The sequence below is a fragment of the Chrysemys picta genome, chromosome 3 (genome assembly GCF_011386835.1).
Source record: "Chrysemys picta bellii isolate R12L10 chromosome 3, ASM1138683v2, whole genome shotgun sequence".
Taxonomy (NCBI): Eukaryota; Metazoa; Chordata; order Testudines; family Emydidae; genus Chrysemys; species Chrysemys picta.
Window position 1 is genome coordinate 165,125,116 of NC_088793.1, and position 20,768 is coordinate 165,145,883.

The 20,768-nt window shown below is 39.2% G+C and overlaps 1 protein-coding gene and 1 long non-coding RNA gene across 12 annotated transcripts in view; one reads left to right on the forward strand and one right to left on the reverse strand.

The window, feature by feature from the left end:
• PROX1 (prospero homeobox 1) overlaps nt 1-6,697 on the forward strand; it is a 57,665-nt gene extending 50,968 nt beyond the window's left edge. For 8 of the 11 annotated variants that reach the window (XM_065589458.1, XM_065589453.1, XM_065589462.1 and 5 more), the window contains one exon: nt 1,041-6,697. In XM_065589458.1, the coding sequence (XP_065445530.1) occupies nt 1,041-1,229 (189 nt within the window). In that variant the 3' untranslated portion in view covers nt 1,230-6,697. The remainder of the gene's footprint in view (nt 1-1,040) is intronic. The other 3 variants (XM_065589460.1, XM_065589463.1, XM_065589461.1) reach the window with 2 other exon arrangements.
• Nucleotides 6,698-18,394: 11,697 nt separating this feature from the next.
• Nucleotides 18,395-20,768, reverse strand: part of LOC112058727 (uncharacterized) — a 72,964-nt gene continuing 70,590 nt past the window's right edge. Inside the window, exon 8 of the long non-coding RNA XR_010599883.1 lies at nt 18,395-18,540. This is a non-coding gene — a long non-coding RNA (uncharacterized LOC112058727). The remainder of the gene's footprint in view (nt 18,541-20,768) is intronic.

Genomic DNA, 20,768 nt, shown 5'->3' on the forward strand with positions numbered 1-20,768 from the left:
TCTGTGTGGTTGCTACTGTCTGCTCACATGCATCCCACAGCAGGGATCTCATGCATCCTTGAGAACTCCTTCTACTTGTGTATATTAATTCCTACCATGAGGAGACCCATCATCGCAATGGGAGTACTCGCAGTAGCAAGCACTATGTCTAGTAGAAAGTGTTTGCCTTGCTCTGTCTATAGCTATGGAGCTATGGCTCCATCATACATTGTTTTTCTGTAAATCTGTGGTCCTGGGGAATCTGGAAATGGCATATCCCTGCTAGCTGGTTGTTTGATTTAACCATGGAATTAGATGAACATTCAGAAAACAAATGGGTTAGACAGAGCCCAGTTCTCTCGCCACTTCATGCATGACGCTCCCATTGAAGAGTATGGTTTTTATTGGTAGGTTTCTGAAAAAAAAAAAAGGAACAACTAGAATGGCTCCCAAGGAGGGTGTCTTGTGGGAGTTTCATGCACAGAGCAGCTACAGAATCAGGCCATTAGCTGATGGCTTGTTTGTTTGTTTGTTTTTTTAAACTATGAACAACCCTTCATGGATATCCTATTTCTCTAAGAGCTTTCAGCACGGGTTCTGACAAAAGTTAAACACAGAAATTCAGAGGTTCATGCGCCTTTCAATGCATGTATAATTTTCATATGAATTCTCATGCAGAGACTTTACCCATAAGTACCTGGGTAAAATTTCATGACGAGATTTATCTCCTTTAAGACAATTGCTGTTGTCCCCTCCCCCCAGCCCCTTTCTCTGCTAATTATATCTTATAAGTCCCTCACTATCTAAATCCAGACATTAACATTTCGTTACCTACATTCTGTAGTCAGACGTTGCAAAGATATCTAACACATGTTATAAAAGTTATTACTATGGTACTATATATAAACAGCTTTGCATAAGAGAATAAAGTCTGCCATATTTAGAAAATGCAGGTGCTATGTAAGCCCCTTTTTGAAAGAAAGAACTTAGCTCAGTTTCCTTTGAAGAACCAGAGACTTGAAACTGAAAACTTTATTAATGCCATTGTCTCCTTGTATCAGCAGGTTCCAGAGAGATTCCTGGAAGTGGCTCAGATCACGTTACGAGAGTTTTTCAATGCCATTATCGCAGGCAAAGATGTTGATCCTTCCTGGAAGAAGGCCATATACAAGGTCATCTGTAAGCTGGACAGTGAGGTCCCTGAGATTTTCAAATCCCCAAACTGCCTACAAGAGCTTCTTCATGAGTAGAGATTTCAAAAACTATTTATGAATGTATGAGAAGTAGCAGTCCCCTTTTGATGCCCAAGTTGTGTGTATCTTTATTTTAATTTCCTATATAGGTATATCATATACATATATGTGTGTATGAAATCAGACTATAGGGGGCTTTTTTTTTTGGTCAGTTACAAGGGGGAATAGTTATTTTACTTCACCCTTCAGTTTACTTTTGCCCAAGACCCTTAACATTTGGAGAATAAATGGGGTTAATTTTCAGGGAGAAGAATTTTGAAGTGTGTAAAAGCCTGTCTTAGCAAGTTAGGGCATTATGTTTTAAAATGCTTTGTCAGATTTATTGCTTGCTGCAAAGTGGCATTTTGTCTGAGTGAGACTCATGTCACGGCACAATATTACAAACAATGAAGTTTATATTATGTTTATACTGCTAAAGGTCTGAACTCTGTGAAGTTACTTCATAAGCTTAGAGCATTATTTTATTTTATTTTACTTTGCTTTTTAACAAATAAGGTAGATTTTGTTTCATATTTTTAAAAACTACAAACATCCATTTTAGGTTCTCACTCCAAAAAGTGATACCCCAAAAAGGCAAACCCTATTCTTCAAGCTTTCCCTTACACGAATAACATGTACCCTGCCCCAGTAATTAACATGCCAGGTAATTTTTTTTTATTGAGGCAAAGCAATTTTGCACAAAACAGATACTATTCTTGCAGGGGGAAGCCAGTAATTCATGCACAATATTGTATCAACCACACTAATTTTATAATATGGTCAGCTTACTTAACCGGAAGCATTTCACTCTCCATAAAGTAAAAACAAAACCTTTCATCGTGCTATATTGCTGTGTGTTGGTCATATTTTAATTGGCTCTTAGCTCTTGAAATTTATTCTTTACTCAGTTTTTTTTTCCAGGCATAAAAAGATTGCTGCCTATATTTGATAGTTAGTATTTTGCCCTGAAAAGCAATTTTTTGAATTACCTTTATATAGCAAAAGAAAGCATTTTAGCCCAAAAGCTCCGAGGCAAAAAGGCCCTTTGTTTGTAGCTGTAAAATATAATCAATCTTTACCTAGTCACAATCATAAAAATAACATTTTTATAAAAATCCAGTAAACCACACACAAAATTTACAGTAGTGTACTGTTGACTATGCAGAGTTAAGATGGCCAAATTTAATTTTTGCATTACTGGTAAGTGCGTCATCAAAAACAAATCTATCTGATCAGAGTGCCACATTTGCGTTCTAAAGCAGAAGATGGTATTGACCAAAATATGAGTACAGTGTAAAGTATATGAAAGTTTTGGATTCATCTGAATGATATGTCACAATATGTGAACATAATGCAAGAAAGCTAGCTGCTAGTTTTTATGCTTTCTTCAGTGGTTCTCCTTTTTATTTTCACATTTTCAAAAAGGTATAGTGTCCAATAGTTTGGGGTTGTTGGTTTTTTTAAAGATTCAATGGCACTATGTATTTGTTATTTTCTCTGTCATCTTTTGCACAGATGCAGTAAGAATTTAGTGTTATTTTGAATTGTATTTTCCCCTTAGGTAATTTGATACAAATCTAGAGAAAGTTACAGAATAGCCAGTAATATTTAGGCCATCTAGGACATCAATATTTTATTTCTTTAACTTTATTTTAAAATTGCATTTTGACTTTGGAGAGTGAAAGTTTACCCATGTGACTAAAGAGCTGACCTGATCATTGCAATTTCACTTCATTTACAAATACTGCTGATAGACAGAAATGTATGAAAGCAATTATTGTCAGCACAAAGCCTTAAAAACCTGCTGACTTCAAATTAAACAGCACAATCCTGCGATGCCCTGTCATTATTTTCAAGTACTGGCAGTATCTGTGGAGTATAGGCAATGCAGACAATAGCATGGGATGAAGTGCCAACATTTTCACTATGCATTAAAAGCAAAACAAATCTTCTTGATCTTAAACTCCCTGTGAGTACCTAATACTGTAGGCATCCATAGAGTAGACAGCATGTGTCATTCTTTTATTTTGTGCATGATTTGGTAACTATTACACTTCGTAAAGATGTAAATCCAATCAGTTCCAAGTAAGAAAGAAGGAAAATTGTGTTCATGCACTTTTTTTTTTCTTTTTTATTGTTATGGGAGGAAGGGGCATAAAATGCTCAAGTTCTAATACGATTAGTTCTTCACTGGCAACCCATTAAATACAAAATATAACACTGCATTGCCTCCTTGGACATAATAAAGTAAAGCCATACTTTAATCATACTACATGGACATATTACTAAATACCGTCTCGATCTGTGATATAACCATTACTTTTATTATATTATATTCTTCTTATTATTATATTATTTGGCCTCAATGTGATTCTAATAATCTAAATAAGTGAAACTGTGTACTCAACACTAGATGTTGTTGCATTTATTTATTTATTTATAAATAGCATAATCTCAATAGTAAATGAGGCATAGGAATTAAGAATAGAAATTTCATTTTAAAGAGAGAGAAAAATCAGTTTTTTGACCTGGAAAAAAAAATTGGATCATTGCAGTTATGGTGATTTTACTGCATTATAGCCATATTGCCTTTGTGCCTCCCAATGCATTAAAAAATATAAAGATAAATATACGGCATAACTCTTACTAAATTGTAAATAGAAATCAGAATCTATCAAACAATCTCAATACTGTTTACTTAAAAACAATGGCTAAAAGGCAGGAGGCTACTTTTATTGTAACGAAAAAAGTTTACGTAGGGAAAGAATTTAAAAATCCATGTAGAAATCCCATGTTGCCATTCATTTACTGCTAATTCAGATTTATTTCTGCATATAAACTTGAGGTTGTAGTCTGTGCCTAGACCTTAAATGCACCAGCGGAAGGATTAAAAAAATCCTTCAAAATACCAGTTTTTTCCCCACAAGTACAATTGTTCTTGTGCCTTCTGTGGCTTACAATTTTCATCTTTTAAACATTTTTTTTTCAATTACTACAGCTGCAATAAACACTAGATTTTTTTTTCCGGCTGTTTGACATAATGTTGATAGCTATGCATATTTTGTGTCTTTTTAAAAAATTTAAAAAAACAAAACAAAACAAAGCAGGAGAATACGTTTTTGAAGAAGAGAATTTTTAGAACAGTTTGATAATGCAAATTATTTTTTTCTCAATTGTTTGAGCAGCATTCAAGTTTTGAAAATTCTTGTAGAAGCCAATTTTTTGTAACTGTGGTGCAAATCTTGTGTTTTCTTAGCATATTGAAAAGTAGTATAGAAGCAATATTTCATACGCAATATCTATGTGTATACATATACACACACATATACATACATGTAGACATTACATAGATATGTTTTTATGTATATACACACATAAAATATGCGTATGAAGTGAAAAGCTTACCTTTTTCCTATCTAGATTAAGAACCTATTTTAGACATTTGTTATGTTTTGTGAAAAGAATGTTCTATTTGAAATTACAAAACATTTAATTCTTACTGTATCTCTGGTTGTTTAATGGGAACGTTTCACACTAAATGGTAAACATGTGGAAGATGTTAGAATGTAGTAATTATTTAAGGAAGTGTTCACCCATGTATTCCTGAGGTTTGCTTTGTGCCTCTGAGTATTATTTAATTAAAAGTGTTTTAAGTTTGCAGAATCTTTGTTACTGTACCAGGTATGTGGGTGAACATGGAAAACTGAGGGGAACTTTTATAAAGCAATGTAAATATTCAATCTTATGGTTGTTCTTGCATAAAGACATAAGATTTTAATAACTACATTCTGAAAACATCTGCTGAAATTTATAAGAAACACTACAGTAACTGTATAGATATAAAGCATTCTTGAAAATCCAGCTCTCTGCTTTTAAATGATAAGTCTCTTTCATCAGATGTCAAGGGCATAGGTGATACAGTTTCTGTACAATTACACAATTTTTTTCTATGTACATGAAGTCATTTAATAGCAAAATGTTTTTTCCACAGGTTAATATTAACTAAGAAATAAGGGTGAAGATTTTGTGGCTTTAAAGATAGGATTTTCACCAGCAGCATTGAAAGAGATATATATATATCTATCTATAGATAGATAGATATATAGAAAAAAATGGAAAGTGGTTTACAAAACCCCCAAAATGAGCACTGTACATGAGAAGTGAAAGCAAAAACTATATTTGCCATGTGTATTATATAGACATCATTGGTGTTAATAGTGCAAATGTTTCCTTCTGGTACCAACTATGTGTTTGAAAATTCCAATAAGCATTGTTTTCAAAAAGCTCCCCTTAAGGAATGTAACTGGTTTATATGAGTAAGCAGTTACTGTATTGCACTTAAATGTTCTGTTGAAGGAAATGCAATTTTGTTTTCTGTAGAACTGTTGGTTGTAAACCATCTATAAACTGAAGCTGAAAATGCTCATATTTAGAGCTGGGATGAAAACTGGTATTTAACCTTTGCATCTTCTTAGGAATATCTTTTTTAATGTCTGAAAGGTGGTGGCATTGTGACTTTTTAGTCTCTTCATCTGAGCCACAATCACCTCTCTTCCCTAAGCAGCCACCTTCAAAAATGCACAATTGTACTAGGATATGTAGAAGCAAATCTAGAAGAAACAACAAGTTTATATTTTACCTAAAACCCAATCCTTGCTGAAAATTTTAAAATGCATTAAAGTACTGCTCAAGTGGGGAAAAACCCAACAACAAATACTATAACAAGAATTTGTTATTTTCATGTAATATGAAATCAGGAGTCAGAAAAATGCATCTTAAGTTGGTTTTACTGCTGCCCAGAAGAGTCAAAGGTTAAGGTTTAAACTGATATTGTCCCAGCCATTACTCATATGTATATAGTTACAAAAGTGACAAAACACTGCCTTTATATTATTTAGCAATATGTTGTAAATAGCATTATTAAGCTCTTTTTTGTAATAAAGACCCTTTAATTTGAAGATAGAACAATAACTGAACTGATAAAGTCAATTTTTGTTTTTTTTTTTATTTTATTTTTTAGCTAGAGGCAATTTCAACTGTGGATTTTTTGTTGTTGTTGTCTATTGTTCTGAAGACTTTGCATAATTTATTGGTTTAATTTATCCTAATTTATTTGATGAAGGTGTACAATTTTGTATTACCAAGGATGTACTGTAATAATAATTGATAATATGATAAAAACAATAAGACTCCCCTGTCCATATGGAAAAAAAAGTGCAGTAGACAATTGACTGAAAAAAAGTTACAATTCTAGCTTGGCAGCTACTAAATTAAAAAGAAAAGAAACAGGAAAAAAATTGGGGGGGGGATTTTATTTTGTGTGTTTTAAGCTTTTGTATACTCTCCAGACTTTTACCTTTTTGCTTTGTACCACTTAAAGGATACAGTAGTTCAATTGCCTTGTGTGCCTTCCATCTTCTCTAAACTGAATGTATGTGCAGTATATATGCAAGCTTGTGCAAAATAAAATATAAATTACAAGCTCATTGCCATTGTTTATATTTCTTTCTAAAAAATATTTCTTTATTGAGTCCCAAAACAAAATGTGAATTACTGGAATAAATTTACGGTGAGAGATTGTAATCCCATTTACGGTTACTCCCCACCCCCACTCCCTATTTGGAATTATTTGTTAATGAAACCTGCCATCTATCTTACAAAACTAATATATATTTCCTATGGCATTTGGGATGCTTACAGTAAACAGCTATATTCTGTTCCTACAACTTGCTGCTGTTATTAAATGTTATTAAATGGCACCTTAGGCCCAGATCCTGTAAACACTTATGCACATGCTTAACTTTAAGCACGTAAGTGGTATTTATGTATTTAAACGCAAAGAAACCGTATAAAGTCTCCATCCCACAAATACTTATGCACCTGTTTACCTTTAAATTCTCCATTATAATTAAAAACATAAACATAGCAATTGCCATACTGGCTCAAACCAATGATCCATCTAGTCCAATATCCTATTGGCCAAGATGTAAAACCTCCACAATGCATGTAATTTTGTAATATATCACACAATTTTTTTTCCTGACTGCCTAATGTGCAGGTCATGTCCTAAAGCATTAGAACTGGCAGCCCTTTAGACCAGTTTTAGCTAGAATAATCTCAGAAGCTATTTTTATTCATGACAGCATTTAATCATTTCCCCAGTGTATTTGCTTCATCAATGTCCTGTGACAGTGAGTTCCACAAGTTAGTTAGATGTTGCATAAAGAAGTATGTCCTTTGACATGGTTTATGTTTGCGGCTTTTATTTCATCATCTTTCCCCTTGTTTTTATACCATCATAAAAGAAGCAGCATCCACATGGCAGCCTCTATCATTTTATCATTATTTTAAATACATCTATTAGGGATCCTCCTTTCCAAACTAAATAGTCCTCAGCATGTTATGCTATCCTTAGGCAAATTAATTCCTTACATGCTATACCGCTAATAATTTTAATTGTTCTTCTCTACATCTTGACTATTTCTGATGTTGGTTTTAATTAGTTGGTTGTTTTGTTTCGTTTTTTTAAGATGAGAAAAACAATGTAGCAATCAAGGTAGGAATGTATCATTGGTTTACATTAAAATACTTCTGTAGTCTTTTCTTTCCCTGTCTTAAGTGAGTCGAGCATCTGATTAGCCTTGAACTGATATACGTGGGCTTTTATAGGGTAGTTTATTTTCAGCATGCAGTCGTTGACTTTTTTTTTTTTTAAAGGAGAAGTGTCTTGTAAATGTTTTCATCTAAGATCATTTCTTCTCAGATTTTTGAGTGATACAGCCTTTAGAGACCACAGCAATGATCTGAGGGCGGTATATAGCCTTTAGCTTGCATTCAAACTACCAAATGAGTACTTCATCTCTCCAGCTGTAATTAAAACTGTGGGTCTTTGAGAGCTCTGTGGTACAGTGTAATCATACTATGGGATAATGTCCATTAAAGGCAATGGAATTGCATCCATAAGGCCAACAGTGATTTCGGTCTGAGATGTTCTCCTTTGACCTGTATCACAAATAAATTCACTGGTGGTTCTCTTGTCTCTCCCCACTTAGACACATTACAAACCCACCACACCACTGGTCAGGAATCGTGCTGCTCAGGACTATTTCTTAAGAAACTGGCTGACACGTGGGAATTTGCTAATTTTCTGGGTTATCTGGGGGGCTGTCAACACCGGGCCATGAATGATGGAGGTCTGACAAGATTAACAGGAGGGCTGTGCTGACACTCCAGAAACCCTTACCTTCAAACCTGTGCTCCTATGGCTTCAGAATGGCCATAACGTCCAGGAGGAAGCTGCTATGGGATCCCAAAATGGCTAAATGCTGGGAGGGGTAGCTAATGAATAAGAGCAGGCAAGCAAGGAGAGAGAGGCTAGCCATTTGCTCAGCCAAGAGCAGAGCAGGGGCTTATGGAAGAAACGAAAGTTATGTGGGACAGCTTGTTTTGAAGAGGGGGGGAAGGGCATTTACTAGCTCAAAGAGAGTGGCATGTCTTGTATTGAGGCCGGCATTTGGGGGAGATAGCCCTCAGGTTCCAAGAAAGGGTACCTCAGGGTCTCAAGAGCTAAGGTGCATTGGCAGAGCTGTAAGCATAGTGGCTACCGCCACTCAGCCTGTCTGTAGACAGTGCAGTTAGCCCCTCACAATTCTGTCATGACATTTCCCTCTCAAAATAAATTTATTATTTGAAATACAAAACACCATTTCTCATTTTACCCTGCATTTGGAAATGCAAAGAGGTTCAAACTCAGAGCATTGGGTACCCCAGAGCACTGGGGACGTTCAGATCTAGACTGAAACTTTGCAACTAGCCCCTATCTTTCTAAGCAACCAAGCCAAACTCCCCTGGCACCAAATGCCCTGGACGTTTGGAGAAGTTCAGTGCCACACTTTACAGCTCTATTTGGAAGTTCCTCAGCGCTGCTATGTGGAATTATCCAATTAGGTAAATCTCTCTGTCATTGATAATAACACTGAGACCTAATAGGTCTTCCCCATCACCAGTGTCCACAAGACCGAATGCAGAATGTTGCACTGTGGTTTGCGCATGCAGGGGTTAATTGCTCTCATTCTCTTGGTCTCTACCCAAATTTATGCCCAGCCTAGGCTGTGCCAATACAATTTCCATGGAGATGATCATTCTGAGTCTTCCTTCTCTGTTAAGAGGAACAGCGAATTGACTGTTGCTTTGCTGATCTATTACCATCTTTTGGAAATGAAGGGAAATAAATAAGTCACGCCTCTGGATGCGTTGCAGCATTTCCCCCAAACAAAAGGATCTGATTCAATGCAGATTATCCTTTTTCAAAAAAAAAAAAAAAAAAAAAAAGCTCAAAGGATGTACCGTATAGAAGAATACAGCACAGACCAAAAGAGAAAATAAGATACGTGATTAAACATACTGTTTAGTAGCTGTGGAAAACATACTTTATGGTACCATAATTCTTAAAGTCATCATAAATAAACTGGAGGGTGCATGTTTTTTGTTTTCCCCCTTGCTCTGAAAGGATATGTCTACACAGCATTTTGGAGCCTCCCAGCCCAGGTTAACACTCTAAAAATAGCTGCATTGTCAGTGGTTTGACGTTGTGGCTTGGCCTGGAGCCTGAGCTCTGAAACTCCCCCCCTCCCCCCCCCCCCCAGACTTCAGACCCAAGACAACGTCAAAACACTGGCTACACAGCTATTTGTAGAGCACTAGCGAGAACCTGTCCACCTGGGCTGGGAAGGTGTGTAGACGTACCTGACGAATCTGAGTCGTGTAACTTTCAGGGCATATTGCAAGGTCTATCTGTTTTCCCAGGATTTCAAGAAAGGGAAGGGTGAGAGTGGTTTAAAGATTGATGGGGGAGTCCATAATTTATGGTTTATTTTTGAGGTTTTTTAATGTACCTAGAAGAGGTGAAAGGAGAGGTGAAGAATTTTGCAGCAGTTCAAATCAATCCTGTTTGGCTCAGGTTAGCCTGGTGCCTTCCAGACCTGCAGTGCATAGTGAAACACTGACTCCCATGCAAAGAATGGAATTCCCCACCACTGCCCTCTGCCCAGAGGCCGGGAGAATGGGACTGCATTTTTATGAATAAATCCCTGTCAAATGAATAGTGGTACTTTCCTATTTATTTGGGAGTCAGTGTTAAAACTCATAACAAAACTCACGACAATGAGCTGCTATTTGTGCTCAAAGGAAGTTAATTGCATGCACAGTTTAATTTTATTCTTTAAAGTTAAGCTATGTTTGGGTCTACAGCTTGGCAACAAAAAGGCACACTAGTAGTTAAAGAAACACTACCAGTTCTCCGGTCTCAGTTTGCAAGAGACACGCCAGTTGGGCAGCTGTGGGAAGTGACAGGGGAGAACGCATGTTGGAGAAAGTCTTGTGGCAACAGTGGCCAGTTTCATTATGGCCACTGCCAGACTGTGAAACAACTCTTGGGGCTTGAAATCCTATTGCCTATTAAAACTGGGCATGACAGCTCTTTTTTATGCTTCACCAACCAGAGATAGAGCTGGGTCCTAGGGGAAATAAGGAAAAATATTTATTACAAGTGTTTAACACCTTTTAGTACAAAACAACCCTACTATGCAGCACTCAAGGATAATTCATGCCAGCCCATGTAAAACCAAGGGAAATCACTGATAAACTCAATAATTTGGTCCAAGCTTTCAAAGGAAGAGATGACCCCCCCCAATCAAAATCCCGAGTCCAAACTCCCTGAATTTTGGGGTGCTTTAGATCCTTTTTCATAATGGCTACTATCCCTAGTTCAATAATTTGCTAAAACCCTGGATTCTGACAACCCTCCAAAATTGGGGTCTGACTGAACCCTGGATTTAGATTGAAGAGACACCATTTAAAATGGAGATGTATCCACATTAGAGGCCTGGCTACTATGGTGAGCGTATTTAGTAGTGGGCCATGTCACAAAACTCGGATCTGGATCTTGAACACCTCTGTGCAGGGCTTTGGTTCTTTATGAAGACAATTAAGTGTCATTATCCCCATGTTACAGATGGGGAAACTGAGGCACCGGTTGGTGATGTGACTTGCCCAAGCTCAAACAGTAAGTCAGTTGCAGAGCCAGGAATAGACCCAAGCTCCCTGGACCCCCCTCCCCACTCTCATGTTCAGTACACTGCCAATCTTCAGTGTTACTTATTAACATTTACTGTTACTTGTTAACAGTCTGGACAAGGTCTTCATGGCCAGTCCTTGAAAAGCCCCCATTTTAAATTGTGCAATCTGCATGCTGTTACTGTTCCAGTTTTATTTCCTAATATAAGTGCTGCTGTCTGGCATCCTTTGCATCCTATGATCTACCGGCGTCAATATTTTTTAATATTGTTTACCCAGTGATATGCTTTCCCGGAATTAAGGAGATACAGAGATATTGGTGGTTCTCATCTACATGCTACTGTCACTGTTTGAGGATGTTCTAGTGCCTGTTTTTCCTGCCCCTTCTGGAGAGTGGGGAAGGGGCTAATGACTGTACAGCATTCTGCCTAACTAGAAACCTCCAGACCCCTCAGCGATTCTGCACCACCACAACAGGACCCCAGCACAGATAGGGACAGACTGCTGCTTGCCTTAACATGGTGCTTCTGTGCAGGGGACTAAGGATCTGCTTATGTTATGCCCCACCCCTAAGTCATTGCATGGGCTGCCCAGATCACAAAACCCAGGAACGTAGTGGAAGAGCAGGCTCTGCAGGGTCACTGCTCCTCCGCTCAAATCAAGCTGGGGGTGGGGGAGAAGGGGCGGTGGCTAACCTTAGCTCCACCTCCATCCACGCACTGAGCCAGTGCACAAGGAGACATAAGCATCACCCTGTAAAGGGCTGGACCTACAGTTCTCTTCCTGGGCTTCTCCTGGAGCAGCACAGTGATATACCACTTCTCACTTGGGGCTTTAAAAAGCTCAGAAGCTCTTCAGAGCAGGGTCCTTCTTTCCTTACATAGCTATGACATGCCATGCAGCAATGCACTACACACAACAAATATCATAATGAAAGTACAAATCCAGAGGTGGATCCTCCCTCTGTAACAGGACGAAGCAACATCTCAGCCCTGGACACCCTCAAACTTCACTTTGCAGCTTGAGCTCCCATTTTGTGGGGGAAGGATAGGGCTCCTTCTGCCCTCATGATCTGACACCATAAAGACGCTGAGCCCATATTAGTGCTGACTGAACACTTTATTCCATATTGAAAAACAAAGAGGCCGCCTCGATATTAGAAGCACGTAGAGCACAGGGATTGATTTCACAGCACGCTGTAGCAGAACTACATAAACATAGTCTGTTCATGCTGGAACGCCTGATGCTTCCCCCACATCCGCCGTTGCCAGCGTACACTCTCGGATGGGGGCAACAGGCGAATGGGACGCTAGTCCCAGAAATTATATTATAGAGCCAGGTAGGCAGATCATCAACATGTCCAGAATCACAGCTTTATTCTAGTCTCACATTGAGGAGAGTATTTTGGGCAATAACAAGAAAATGGTGGCAGTGACAGTAAATAGCAATGTCTGATGCTCCCAGCATAAAACACCCAAATGCTCTGTGGCTGTGTGTTTAGTTCAGAATGGCTGGTTGAAGTCAGGTTTTTTTCCCCTCAAGATTTTATATTTGTGTAAAGTGAGGAGTTCACTGTGCTTTTTAAATAGATAAATATATAATTTCTGATGTTATTTATGTTATTTGTCATTATGAACCACAAGGAATGCTTTTCTTCCGTCAATATAACTGACATCGCTTTTACCCTTAAACTGACTGACTTCTGAAAAGAAACCCAGAACAGTGCAAGGTTGTTGTATAACAGGGAAGAAAGGGGGTGAGGGGGAAGAGAGTTGACTGTAAAAGGAAGAAAATTATCCCAATTCTAGCACTGCTGGAAAAATGTGAAAGTTATTGTGGCACAAAGAACCTCTTGAACTGCTCTGCCTTCCAAAATTTCTACTGCACTCTCTGCAGTTACTTGTGTATGGCAGAAGCAGCATCTTTGTATTATATGAACAGTCTGCTTCATAATCAAATACCATCTGTCGCTACATCTGAACTTGTTTTCAACATCTGTGCGTTCTGGTCTTAACAAAGCTTTAAAAACTAATTCAAAAACTTTCACAGATCACTGACTAAATATGGACATTTACCATCTTTCATATTGGTTTAAAATATTTCTTCTATATCTGCATTCCCTTGACTGGGAATAGTTAAGATGTATACACTTAGTTGCTTTATTAAGCTTATTTTCTAATGGCCTTGGGTAGCCAAGTGCAAAAGAGGGACACTTGCTCAGGCACCGAGAGGACCCATCATATTCTTTCTTGGTGCCAATACAGTCCCTTTCTGCCAATGAGAAACCTGAAAGTTGATCAGCTACCATACCCCAATTACTCAAAATGACACTACAGATAAAACGGCAACCAAGGGGAGAATCAACTGTATGGCTTATATGCTGCTAAAGTGCGTCTGAACAAATGGTGAAGTAAAATCATGAGAGCTCTCAGGAGGATAAGGACGATGTTACTTTGCACATGCTTCAGAAACGTGAAGTACATCTTTACCGAACTTTTGGCCAACCCACTGGCAGATGTTGACCAGTTTTGCTTATGTCTACATCAGTTGCAGAACACTAAAACAGAGATTGGAAATTTTAATTTAGTCAAGGCAGTTGGGCTAAAATGATGGCTTTTGTTGAAGCCATTAAATAGAGCTGCCTAATGAAGTACAGTACAGTACTGGCAAAGGGAGCCATGATGAGCTGCTGCAGATTCCAAACTGCAACCCTGCAAGGGGAAGAAGGAAGCTTTCAAGTCTTTAACTAAAGTGGAACGGCAACAGCCCTTGTAAAGCTGCACTTGATGTTTGTATTTGAGGGCAGAACGCACTTGTACATTATTACCCTGACATTTTAACCATTAGTTGGAAATGTACTCTTGCAGTTTCTGCCATAGATTTCTCATTCCTATTTGTTAGAAAGTGAGCTAATAGAGAGTGTGATGAAATGATCATAAATTCACTTTCAAAGGTCATTTGGGTTCAGAGCCTAAAGATTAAATATGGCAAATTCTTAGGCATAGAGAAGAAGGTGGGGGCGTGAGGGTCATTCTCACTGATGGGTTCAATGATTGATTCCACTATGCAACTATGTTTGCCCTTTAGTTGGCTGTTTAACACACAATAGCTATTATAGGTTCCTGGTCCATTATTCCTCTTCTTCCTAGGGTCAGTTTGTCGAGGAAGGAAAATACAACCTTGATGGTGATAAAATAAACTTTAAAATTATCAGGTGTTTGAAAACTGGAAGGTGTCTAATTGCTTTATAAAGGATGTTACACACACACAAAGGTTGATAAGGTAATCATGAGTGCTCCGTTGGACAAATTTCTCTTAGGTTTTTATTGCCCTTTTTTGCTTATTTAATATTGTGCTATGTGCAATCCTGCAATGCCTATCATTACTCTGTATCCTTATAAGATCCCACATACATTATACTGTCTTTTGAATGCAATTAGTAACAACAAAACAAAATTTGCTTTGAAAGTGTAAAATTATTTGACGTATAAGATCAAATGAGTGTTTTAGCACAAGGCAGAGCCAAAAATATTTTCAACCATTAGGGAAGACGTTCCATTTCATTGTTTGACACGCGGTAGAGCATAGAGCAAGTGTGGCTGTAGTTAAGGGTTTGTCAGCATTTCCCTTGTAAGTCCAGGTTTTCCAGAGGATTGCTCTAACTTGCCAATTTCAAATCCCACGGGCTGACGCTCACTATACACATTGTCAGCCCAGATGCAAATTTCTGTTGTTGCTATTACCAAGTGAGGCTGCTGGTTTTTAGTTCACAGCAAGAGATAATGGTTGGGTGAGGTGGTCAGCGGTCTGGGGGGGGGCTGCTATTGCTGTTGGTTTGGATTTTGTTGTTGTTGTTGCCATGGTCTGATGAGAATGGGTTCATTTTAAAAAAGGAATCTTGATGGTGGATTAGGGTGGAGATATTTTTTACATGCAGACACACAAAAAAGGGGCCTGATCCTAAGCCTGCAAGCCTTACTCACATTAGTAAACCTTACTCATGTGAGTAGTCCCATTGAATTCTGCCCTACATGCCTTCAAGTGCAGTGAAGGTCCATTCTGCAGCTGAATTCTCCAGGGGGAACGCTGCCTGACTCAGGTGAAACAAATCTTGGGGACTTCTGGGCAACATCATACTGTTGTTCATCCAGCATATGACCAGCTCTGCAGGCCAGTCAATGCACAAGATGGTAGTCACGTCCCCATCCTCATCCCACAGCCTTTCAGGTGCCTATTTCCTATCAGAGCACTAGGATGAAACAGGGACTGTGTTCCCCGTGTGGGATTCTGAACAGCCCCTGCTCGAGGATCCAAGAGGGGTAAGGAATCTCCTTATTCTCTCCCCTACTTGCACTCTCACACTGGGATGGCTCATATCTGACTCCAAGTAAGTCTTTATGGACAGAGACCATACTATGCATTTGTGGTCAGTATATCTCATGATCATTATCATCAATATTCCACACCATGGGTGGCAGAAATCATGAGTGCTGACAACTACAGCCTCCCCCTGCCCCAGAACCAGATGGTTCCCTTGGAAATTTTGACTCTGACCTTGGCAAATAATGAGCACTCTCAACTCTCATTGAAATCACTAGGGGTTAGGGAAGCGTGGCTCTTCCAGAGATCCTTAAAGGGCCCAATTCTGTGGACCGGGGAAAATAAAATGATAGCTGCCACTTGGATTGAAAAGGTTCTGAGCCACTCAGTGAGAAGAGAAGGCAGAGAAGGGGTTCTCAGTAGCTGAGGAACATTCACTACACTTGCATTATGTTTGTTTTGTTTCTTTTTCATGTATAAAAATCCCCTTATAACCCTGAAAAATGAGAGAGAAAGTTCTGTCCCTAATGATTGTGTCTGTCACCATGAGACAATCCCTCATGTTCATCCAGAACAGAAGGAGCGATCAGGCTGCTTTGGTTTTATTTCTCTTTGTGGAGAAAACCTACCACTGTGCAGACAGCAAGCACAAGGCCCATGCAAACCCAAAGGCCCACTTAAGCCCCCTAAGACATTTAAGTGCTGCATAGGTCTCTGCAGAGGGGGGGATATTCACCCTGTGTCTGTATGCATTGCATGGCATCGCTAACGATATCAGGGGAAATGTTCCTGTCTCTGGGTGCTCAGCTACCGAGCTACGCACTGCTAAGATCTAGAAGCATCACGTCCTACCAACAAGAGCTTAGTGGGGGGCTGAAGCAAACAAGATGCATTCTGGGCCAAATTCTGATTACACTAACATCACTGTAGCTCTAGGATACAGCAGGTTTACACCAGTGTAGCTGAGAGTAGACCTGTGCATGGTTACACTAAGTGAAGAAAATATACCATGAGTGAAGTGATTGCAGCCGTTAACTATTTATTTCCAGATTTTCACACTTCAGAGGTGTTTTTTGAATAAGAAATGGGAAGTTCCCTTTTGGGACAGCTGTTACTAAATCTACAAGGGGGAAAGACAAAAATGTGGCACTATAACAACGCAACTACCTAAAGAAATCCATGTATGAGAAATTGTTCGGATTGCTTAGCAGTTGCTCATAGGCTATAAGCTCAGAGTCTGCTGTGATGAGCACAGTATAAGAACCTGAACAGAATAGAATAGGGTGTCACAATTCTTTTAGGCCAGATCCTTAGCTAGTTCAAGGCAGCTCCACTGACTTGAAGGAAGCTTTGTCAATTTCCATAGCTGAGGTCCTGGCCTGTTTTGTTTATACCGTAACTCACACAGCCATCTCCAGATACACAGTAGTTGGAGTCATGGATGCCACCTTTTTATATAAAACAAAGCCCCTGTTCAGCAAGGTATTTAAGCCTGTGCGTAACTTGAAGTCAATGGAACTACTCACATGCTTAATGTTAGGCATGAGCTTAACTATCTTGCTGAACGGGAGCCCAAATTTCCAGTTTCTTGAGGCGTCTCACCACAAAATTCAAACTTTAGGATCAGAAGTTCCTTGCTAGAGGTGAAGATTTTGCCATTGGAAAGAGAAACTGGATTTGCCCTATATGAATATACACATAGCAGATACAACCAAAAATACCTTATCTCCTCCCATGACTTCCTGGTCAGAAGCAGCAGCAATATATATTTAGATATCAATTGATTATTTTATATAAAAGTATAGAATTTCTGAAACCAGACTTTGTTGTTGCTTCTATTTGAGTTTAATTCATCCAATCCTGGATTTGTCTGGGAACTACCTATAATAAAATAATAATAACACTTTGCACTTCTATATCACCTTCCATCCAAGGCTACCTCAATATGCTTCATAAACATTATATTATTATGCTCCCATACATTCCTTTACTGTTTTCTACACTTCATCTGTAACATTTGTACTATTAACACAGCAAGAATAGCCTTACAGATAAACCAAGGAAAGGTTTTATTTAAAAGGATTGCAGAAAGGATTAGGTAAAGTTACTTGAGAAATGTGAAAGAAATTCAGTCTGCTTAGGTTGGCATATGTTCATTTTTCTAACATGTTATATGCTGAGTTCATAATAAAGGAAAATCCATGCTTTCTGCTAGGTCTGCTGTTATTTCTTGTATTAAAGAGGCACAATTCAGCTCAGACCACTCAACTTGTTGTGTGTCAAAGACACAAAGGAAGGGCACAAAAAATTGTGGTGAAGAAAATATGGATGGGGGGGTGTTTTTTATTATAAATAATATTTTCTAAAAGCTCAGCTTCACACTCAGATATTTCTAATTGAAAAGAAACAGGCAATAGGAGGATGGTGCTGCGATTTTAGACTTCTTGGGGTAGGGACAGTATCTTCATATATGTTTATATAACATCTAGCACACTGGGGCACTGATCCTAATTGGGGCCTCTAGGCATTATTGCAATACAAATTTTAAATAAATACTAATATTAAATAAGAATAACATCTTGGGGATATTTCCTCCAGATACCTGGCTGGGACTTTGGGACAACCAAAGAAGAGACTGCTTGCCCCTAGGGAATCCTTTCCAGGTTTATAATGAGAACTCAATTTAATCTGTCCTGAGTGGATAATCATTTAGGGTAAACTTTACCTCTGTGCACAGGGCCAGTGCAAAGTATATACCCCACTAAAGTCCTTCCCAACATAGCACTTACGTCAGACTTTAGCAGCGAACAGGTTTGAAGTCAGCCCCCAGCATAGGGCTGAAGTTCACTGCACTGCAGAAATGAATCATCACAGTTGGTGGTAATGGACCTCTCTATCAAGTCTCAGTGCTTTGATTCAAGCAGAATGCAGGTATCTGGAAAAGGAGACACAGGGGGTTAAAATCAGGGAAATGTACCCCCAAGAATGCACAGTTGAAATAAATGGCTAAATGAATACTGTGCAGCTAGTCACAGAAAGGGGCAAAGTGACGCGCTGCACTCTAGCTAACTAGCCATGCATAGAACTCCCAATCACCACAGCGTCAGAAGGCCTCACACGTCACATATAACATTGGCCTGGGAGCGCTTTGGGTAAGGAACCCCATCTGTCTTGTTATATGCCTAGCTCAATTTTTAGGCATTGTAACAACAACAATCCTAATCAATAAGCCCAGGCTTGAGAGAGAGCCTTAAACGTGAGTCCAAAACATCATGAGGAAACTGCTAAGGGCCATGCTGATCAACAGACGGAACCAGGGCTCTGTGCACGCTCAGAAATGCGTACGTTCAAACCCCAGTTTTGTGTCTGAAACCTGGGAAGCTGCTCGTACAACTGGCATTTTCAAATGCAAAGGTGTGTGCACGTAACAGGCTTTTTTCCCCTTCACGGGCAACTCAGCATCAATGTTCCTAAATGGTATCCTAAAGGTACAAGTGCGCTATTGGCCGGGTGGATTCCCCATCTCCTAGTGTGAGTGGCAGAGGCAGTGTGCTCCAGTGGCTAAGGCTAGCACTGGGCTGATAATCAAGAGACCTATCCTCAGCTCTGCCACCAGCTCACTGAGAAGTCACTTCTGCTGTCTGTGCCTCAATTTCCCCTTTTGTGAAACAGATAATGATAGCTGCCCTCCTTTGTACAGCACTTTGAGAGCCTCAGATTAAAGGCTCTCTCTCTATGTAAGTGCTAAGTATCATCAGCAGCAATTTCCTCTTCACTAAATCTATACTTCCTTTCCCCCCCACTCTAATTATCACAGTGACTGTCGCACTAGCCCAGTAAATTTGAGAGTCACTTGCCTCAAATTCCCTGGTATTTAATTTTTCATATAATTCTCAGAACCTATCACATATTTGTTTTGATTTATACAATATTGATCTCTTCTCTGACTTTCGAGCAGCTATCACCTTCCCCGCCTGTTCCCGGAGAATCTGCCAAGCCAGCAATTTGTGATTTTGTCATAATACATGTGTTTAGTTCTCTGAGTGGCTGTCATGAGCTTCTGGATCTCACAAATGTTACATTCCATCTTTATTCACACATTCTGTATATTGTATGTGGAAGGAGGTCGGTTTTCCTGATGCTAAGAATCAAGGCTTTTTACATCAATTCTTAGAGGTGCTGGTTATTACCTTGCTAATTTTCTAATGGAGGAGGAGGAGACGTTTGATTTTTGTAGCATTTGAATAAATCCTTCTCAAAACACACTGGATAGGAAAAAAATTTAAGTCTTCTAAGCATCAGAAACTAAAACCTAGGTAGGGCAACATTTTCAAAGGTTCCTAAGTGACTTGGGATGCTTAGAATCATTTTCAAAAGTGACTCTTTCAATGAGATTTAACTAAATCTCTTTTGAAAATAGGAGTTAGGTACCAAAGTCACATGGGCGCTTTTGAAAATTTTACCCCTTGTCCATTCTTTGTTAGTTGTTTGGATCATGGCAGGTATGTGGCTGTAGCTGCCAAGACAAAATGGCAACATGCCACTAGTCAAGGGATTGCAGAATAGGGGTGACATTGTCCAATAAAGAACTGGCCCTTGTCAAAAGGGAAGAGAATACTAACGTGCTTCAACCAGTGATGTGTAAATAAAAGGAACAAACTCTTCCAGGGATCCCTGCATTCAGGGCCAGATTTCAATCACCTCCTAGATACTGGTGAGCAATTAGCCCCATGAAGAGTTCCACAGGGGGACTACTCAGTGTGAGTACAGGGGACAGAATCTGTCCTGATTTGCTGAGTGCCAACATCGCGTTTGGTGCTGTACAATGAATAAAAAATAAAGATAGCTCCTGCCCCAAAGAGCTTACAGTGAAAAAGATGGAAGCACTGAAGATGGGCTGCTCTGGGAAATTGAGAGATGGGGATGACTTAGTGTAGATTCTTTTCCAATATATATCAAAGGTTTAGCTGCCTTTCCATTTTTGCTGCTGCGTCCAGTGTCAGTAGGGAACTGTTCAGCATAAACACCTCCTGAGGAACTGTTCCAGAGCTTAATGCCAACCTGAGACAGCTGCTAATGCTGAACAACCTCATCAAGGGCCCACTGTCCCTTCCTGCCACTCCTCCTCCTCCACCACCACTGAAAGAACTGTGAAAAGACCAA